Consider the following 7,500-nt stretch of genomic DNA (forward strand, 5'->3'; position numbering starts at 1 on the left):
AGAGCTGGCCGTGCGGGGTGCCAATACTTTTGAGAGCTGGCCAGATAGGGTGACAATACTTCTGAGAGCCGAACAGATCGCGTGCCAATAAATTTTAGAGCCGAACGTGTACGGAGGCAAAATTTTCAGAGCTTTCTCCTTAGATGGCCAATACTTTCGAAACTCAATGCAAGTCTATGGGAAATTTTCAAACTTTCAGCTTCCGTAGCGGGAATTCCGACATTCCGATCGCTTATAAAAGTCATAGCACACATCTCCTCAATAAGCTGATCGATTGGACACCTCACTCGTCAATCTCCGACAAAGCGCGGACTAGTTACGCGTCGAAGAAAAAGAATAATTATTATAATAATAACCAGAATGGTATATTTTCTGAAGAAAATGTGAGTGGTGCTTGCACTGGCAAAATTTGGATCGGGCGCCAATACTTTCAAGAGCCGGATGGATAGGTTGCTAGAGGGGTTTAGCATGATGCTTGCATGTTTTAGCATCAAGCTAGCATGTGTTAGCATCAAGCTAGCATGTGTTGGGCATCATGCTAGCATGTTTTTGCATAATGTTAGCATGTTTTTGCACATTTTAGCATCATGCTAGCACGTTTTAGCATCATTCTAGCACGTTTTAGCATCATGCTAGCATGTTTTAGCATCATTCTAGCACGTTTTAGCATCATGCTAGCATGTTTTAGCATCACGCTGGCATGTTGCTAGCATGTGTTAGCACTATACTGGCCGTGTAGGGTGCCAATACTTTTAAAGCTGGACAAATAGGGCGCAAATACTTTTGAATGCCGGACTCGTTGGGCACCAATACTTTCGAGAGCTGGACGCATCGGGCTCCAATATATTTGAGAGGCGAAAGCGTAGGGTGCCAATACTTTCAAGTGACGGACTCTAAGGGCGGCAATACTTTTGAGAGCCGACAGTGTAGGGCGCCAATACTTTCAAGAGCCAGACAGATGGGGTGCCAGCATTATTAGAGCCAGCCGTGTAGTGCGCCAATACTTTTTAGAGCCAGCCATCAAGGGCGCCAGTACTTTTGAGAGCTGGCCGTGCAGGGTGCCAATACTTTTGAGCGCCGGCCAGATGGGGTGCCAATACTTCTGAGAGCCGAACAGATCGTGTGCCAATACATTTTAGAGCCAAACGTTTACGGAGGCAAAACTTTTAGAGCTTTCTCCTTAGAGGGCCAATACTTTCATAACTCAATGCAAGTCTATGGGAAATTTTCAGAATTTGACCTTCCGTAGTGGGAATCCCGGCATTCCGATCGCTTATAAAAGTCATAGCAGACATCTCCTCAATATAGCCGATCGATTCAACACCTCGCCGATCGATTCAACACCTCGCCCATCGATCTCTGACAAACGGTGCAGGACTAGTTACGTGCGGAAAAAAAAGTGGAAGAAGAATAATAATAACTGGAACGGTACATTTCCTGAAGAAAATGTGAGTTGTGCTTGCGTTGGCGAAACAGGGACGGGTGCCAATACTTTCGAGAGCCGACAGCGTAGGGCGCCAATACTTTCCAGAGCCGACAGCGTAGGTTGCCAATACTTTCCAGAGCTGAAAAGATATGGCACCAGCATTGTTAGAGCCGGCCGTGTAGTGCGCCAATACATTTTAGAGCCAACTGTCAAGGGCGCCAGTACTTTTGAGAGCTGGCCGTGCGGGGTCCCAATACTTCTGAGCGCCGGCCGGAGAGTAATAATAATTATAATAATAATAATTATAATAATAATAATAATAATAAGTATGCAAGGGAACAATAGTAGTGCTTTTCAAGCACCACTAATAATTATAATTAGTATGCCGAATAACAAAAGTAGTGCTTTTGAAGCACCACTAATTAAATGATCCATAGAATTATTTATAGAGTTAGTCTCTTGGTGTAATGAGCAGAATCTGGTGTTTGTCAATAACTGGAATCTGTTCTGGGAGCGTCCTAGGTTGTTTCGTCCTGATGGCCTGCACCCCAGCAGCCTTGGAGCGGAACTGCTTTCAGACAACATTTCCAAGGCGCTACACTCCAAGTGACTGTCTACCGTAAGTACATCTTCCAATAATAACATTCAGTATAATCAATGTTCAACTAAAAATTCGGAAAAGGTAATACATACTATAGAGACTGTGTCTGTTCCCCGAGCTATTCAAATATATAGAAAATCTCGGAAAGTCGATCTTCGTAACCTAATTAACATAAAATTAAATCATATTGAATGCACAGCCAGCACTTTTGATCTGAGGCTAGGACTATTAAACATTAGATCTCTTGCGTCTAAGGCTCTTATTGTTAACGACATCATTACTGATCAGGAATGTAATTTAATGTGTTTAACGGAAACTTGGATTAAACCAAACGAGTACATAGCATTAAATGAAGCCAGTCCTCCTGGATACAGTTATGTACATCAGCCTCGTTCAGCTGGTAGAGGAGGTGTTGGACTCATCCATAGTCAAAATCTAGTCGTCACACAAAAACCTAAGCATAAATTTAATTCTTTTGAAATTCTTTATACCAGTATAAGTTATGTAGCCACAAAAAATAAGTCAATTCCTCTAATTACTATTTACAGACCCCCAGGGCCATATACTGAATTTCTTAGTGAATTTGCAGACTTTGTCTCAAACCTGGTTGTGTCTATAGATAAAGCATTAATCGTCGGAGACTTTAATATTCATTTTGATAACCTGGAAGACCCTCTAAGAATAGCGGTTGTGTCCATCTTAGATTCAGTAGGGATTAATCAGAATGTAATCAGGCCTACTCATAATGGTGGTCACACTCTTGACCTCATACTAACATACGGACTAAGTATAGAAAATATTATCATTTTTCCGCAGTCTGAAGTTGTCTCAGACCATTATCTTATCTCGTTCATAATACGTATTGATCATAATATTTCCACCTCGTCTCGCTACCGTGTAAAACGTACCTACACTTCAGCTACTGCACCAAGCTTCATAAATAACCTCGCAGAAACATCAATTAGATTTGGATCACCGTCAGATCACACAGAACTCGATCAGGCGACTGAAAGCTTGGAGTCAACACTCCGCTACACGCTAGATAGAGTGGCTCCACTCAAAAGGAAAATAATTCGAGAAAAAAAATTAGCACCCTGGTATAACGATCAAACGCGAACCTTAAAACAGACAACTCGGCAATTAGAACGTAAATGGCGTCAAACCAAACTGGTGATATTTCAAATAGCATGGAAGGAGAGCCTACTGAAATATAGGAAATCTCTTGGCGATGCTAGAAAAATCTATTTCTCCACCTTAATAGGAGACAACAAAAACAATTCTAGATTCCTTTTCAACACAGTAGCAAAATTAACTAGGAATAAAACCACTACAGAGAGAAACACTCAATCATTACATAGCAGTGAAGATTTCATGAAATTTTTCAATGATAAGGTTGAAAATATTAGACGTGAAATACAGTCCATTAAATTAAAACTGGACAGTACTGTAACAAACCCATTACATGACAGTGTAGCAATATCAGATCAATGTTTAGAGTGTTTTGCTCCACTTAGAGAGACCGAACTAGCTACATTAATCTCTTCAGCAAATTCATCAACTTGCATACTAGATCCCGTACCTACATGTTTGTTTAAACAGATTGGTCCAGTAGTAATTGAGCCACTTCTAAATATAATCAATTCTTCCCTAAGCAGTGGCTATGTACCTAAATCACTTAAATTAGCAGTTATTAAACCCTTGATTAAAAAACCTGATCTTGACCCGTCTCAATTGTCCAGCTATAGACCAATATCAAATCTCCCCTTCATCTCTAAGATTTTAGAAAAGGTTGTAGCAAAGCAGTTATGCTCGTACTTAGATAGGAATAACATTCATGAAATGTATCAGTCAGGATTTAGACCTCATCATAGCACAGAGACAGCATTAGTTAAAGTAGTAAATGACCTTCTACTGACCTCTGATCAGGGTTGTGTCTCGCTGCTTGTGTTACTCGACCTTAGTGCAGCTTTTGATACTATAGATCACACTATTCTCCCTGATAGATTAGAAAATGTTGTTGGTATTAAGGGAACAGTCCTCTCCTGCCTCAGGTCTTATCTGACCGATCGTTATCAGTTCGTAGATGGAAATGGTGATTTCTCCATGCGTACTGAGGTTACTTTTGGAGTTCCGCAGGGTTCTGTTTTAGGCCCACTGCTCTTTACTTTATATATGCTACCCCTAGGTCAAATTATTCGTAAACATGGAATTAGCTTCCACTGTTATGCTGATGATACACAGTTGTATGTTTCAGCGAAGCCAGAGGACAGACATAAGCTTAGTAAAGTTGAGGATTGTGTAAAGGACATTAGATGTTGGATGTTAACTAACTTCCTTCTACTTAATTCTGATAAAACAGAAATACTTTTATTAGGCCCACGTGTATCTAGAAGTATTCTTTCTGATCACATGGTTACTCTGGATGGTCTTTCTGTTTCATCATGTGCAGTAGTTAAAGACCTTGGAGTGATTATTGACTCCAGCCTATCATTTGATGCTCATGTAGATAATATTACTAGGATAGCCTTCTTTCATCTCAGAAATATTTCTAAAATAAGAAACATATTGTCACTACATGATGCGGAAATACTAGTTCATGCATTCGTCACCTCTAGATTAGATTACTGTAATGCCATACTGTCTGGATGTTCCAGTAGGAATATAAATAAGCTCCAGTTAGTCCAGAATGCAGCTGCTAGAGTCCTAACTAGAACTAGAAGATACGACCATATCACACCGATATTATCAATACTGCATTGGCTCCCAGTAAAATCTCGCATTAATTATAAAATACTCTTATTAACCTATAAAGCACTAAACGGTCTCGCGCCACAATATCTAAGCGACCTTTTGGTTTTATATGATCCGCCACGTTTACTTAGGTCAAAAGATGCAGGCTATCTGACGGTACCTCGAATAGTGAAGGCTACAGCAGGGGGAAGAGCTTTCTCTTATAGAGCCGCACAGTTATGGAACACTCTTTCTATTAGTGTTCGGGACTCAGACACAGTCTCAGTGTTTAAGTCCAGACTTAAAACGTATTTGTTTACTCAAGCCTACCCTGACTAGATTCTGTTCTACTACTTCGCAGTCATAATTATCTTTTTTCTCCCTCTCTCCTTTCGCCGAGCCCCACACGAATTTATGGAGATACTAGAGATCCAGATCCTTTCTGCCTCTGGATGGAGCTCAAATCTTCTCTAATTCCAGACTGCTGGGACTACGGCTGCTCCTAACGCCATACAGACTTCATATAAATCCATAATGAACTTTTTCACACTAACTGTTGTTACCCAGATGAGGATGGGTTCCCTTCTGAGTCGGGTTCCTCTCAAGGTTTCTTCCTCTTAAAACATCTTAGGGAGTTTTTCCTTGCCACCGTCTCCACTCAGTGGCTTGCTCAGTTGGGATAAATTCACACCTTTAATATCTGTATACCATGTTGATATTTCTGTAAAGCTGCTTTGAGACAATGTCTATTGTAAAAAGCGCTATACAAATAAAACTGAATTGAATTGAATTGAATATCTCCAGTGTACGGTGTGTGTGTGTGTGTGTGTGTGTGTGAGTGTGTACCTCAGTATCTCCAGTGTACAGTGTGTGTGTGTGTGTGTGTGTGTGTGTGTGTGTGAGTGTGTACCTCAGTATCTCCAGTGTACAGTGTGTGTGTGTGCCTCAGTATCTCCAGTGTACAGTGTGTGTGTGTGTGTGTGTGTGTGTGTACCTCAGTATCTCCAGTGTACAGTGCGTGTATGTGTGTGTGTGTGTGTGTGAGTGTGTACCTCAGTGTCTCCAGTGTACAGTGTGTGTGTGTGTGTGTGTGTGTGTGTGTGTGTACCTCAGTATCTCCAGTGTACAGTATGTGTGTATTTGTGAGTATGTGAGTGTGTGTGTGTGTGTGTGTGTATACCTCAGTATCTCCAGTGTACAGCGTGAGTGTGAGTGTGAGTGTGAGTGTGTGTGTGTGTGTGTGTGTGTGTACCTCAGTATCTCCAGTGTACAGTGTGTGTGTGTGTGTGTGTGTGTGAGTGTGTACCTCAGTGTCTCCAGTGTACAGTGTGTGTGTGTGTGTGTGTGTGTGTGTGTACCTCAGTATCTCCAGTGTACAGTATGTGTGTATTTGTGAGTATGTGAGTGTGTGTGTGTGTGTATATACCTCAGTATCTCCAGTGTACAGTGTGAGTGTGTGTGTGTGTGTGTGTGTGTGTGTGTGTGTGTGTACCTCAGTATCTCCAGTGTACAGCGTGTGTGTGTGTGTGTGTGTGTGTGTGTGTGTGTGACTGTGTGTGTGTGTACCTCAGTATCTCCAGTGTACAGTGTGGATCCTCCAGTCCAGCAGAGAGCAGCTTCACTCCTGAATCCTGCAGGTTATTGTGACTCAGGTCCAGTTCTCTCAGTCTGGAGGAGTTTGATCTGAGAACTGAGGACAGAACTCTACAGCTTTCCTCTGTTAGTTTACACCCCCACAGACTGGAAGAGAAATGATGAAGTATCAGAACACTGATCACACACACACACACACACACACACACACACACACACACACACACACACACACACACACACAGACTGGAAGAGAAATGATGAAATATCAGAACACTGATCTCAAACACACACACAGCCATAATACACTTACTCTTTACCATATAACAGAAATGTGAGTGTGTTTCTCTCACACACACAAATCAGAGGACAGAACACCACATCAGCATTATTATTATTATTATTATTATTATTATTATTATTATTGAAATGAAAACAGAAGGGTTTTTGTTTGAATAAATACTTTATAATAATTAAAATCATTTTTAAGGGAAGTACATGTAAAAAAAAGTCTGTGTGTGTGAGAGAGAAAGAGTGTTTGTATGTGAGAGAGAGTGTGTGTGTGTGTGTGTGTGTGTGTGAGAGAGTGTGTGTGTGTGTGTGTGTGTGTGTACCTCAGTATCTCCAGTGTACAGTGTGTGTGTGTGAGTGTGTTTGTGTACCTCAGTATCTCCAGTGTACAGTGTGTGTGTGTGTGTGTGTGTGTGTGTGTGTGTGTGTGTGTACCTCAGTATCTCCAGTGTACAGTGTGTGTGTGTGTGTGTGTGTGTGTGTGTGTGTGTGTGTGTACCTCAGTATCTCCAGTGTACAGTGTGTGTGTGTGTGTGTGTGTGTGTGTGTGTGTACCTCAGTATCTCCAGTGTGTGTGTGTGTGTGCGCGTGTGTGTGTGTGTGTGTGTGTGTGTGTGTGTACCTCAGTATCTCCAGTGTACAGTGTGTGTGTGTGTGTGTGTGTGTGGTTGTGTGTGTGTGTGTGTGTGTGTGTGTACCTCAGTATCTACAGTGTGTGTGTGTGTGTGTGTGTACCTCAGTATCTCCAGTGTACAGTGTGTGTGTGTGTGTGTGTGTGTACCTCAGTATTGTTGGCTCAAATTTAGCCTATTACCCAAAAACATTTAAAATTTAACTTAGAAGCCAATAAATACTCACA

The 7,500-nt window shown here is 41.5% G+C and overlaps 1 protein-coding gene across 1 annotated transcript in view; it reads right to left on the bottom strand.

Annotated features, from left to right (window-relative positions):
- The window catches only part of LOC108261599 (NACHT, LRR and PYD domains-containing protein 3), a 619,868-nt gene that overhangs the window by 9,911 nt on the left and 602,457 nt on the right, over positions 1-7,500 (bottom strand). Inside the window, exon 13 of the mRNA XM_053678834.1 lies at positions 6,301-6,497. Within this exon, the coding sequence (XP_053534809.1) occupies positions 6,301-6,497 (197 nt within the window). The remainder of the gene's footprint in view (positions 1-6,300; positions 6,498-7,500) is intronic.

Source organism: Ictalurus punctatus, unplaced genomic scaffold, assembly GCF_001660625.3.
Source record: "Ictalurus punctatus breed USDA103 unplaced genomic scaffold, Coco_2.0 Super-Scaffold_100056, whole genome shotgun sequence".
In the NCBI taxonomy this organism is placed as follows: domain Eukaryota; kingdom Metazoa; phylum Chordata; class Actinopteri; order Siluriformes; family Ictaluridae; genus Ictalurus; species Ictalurus punctatus.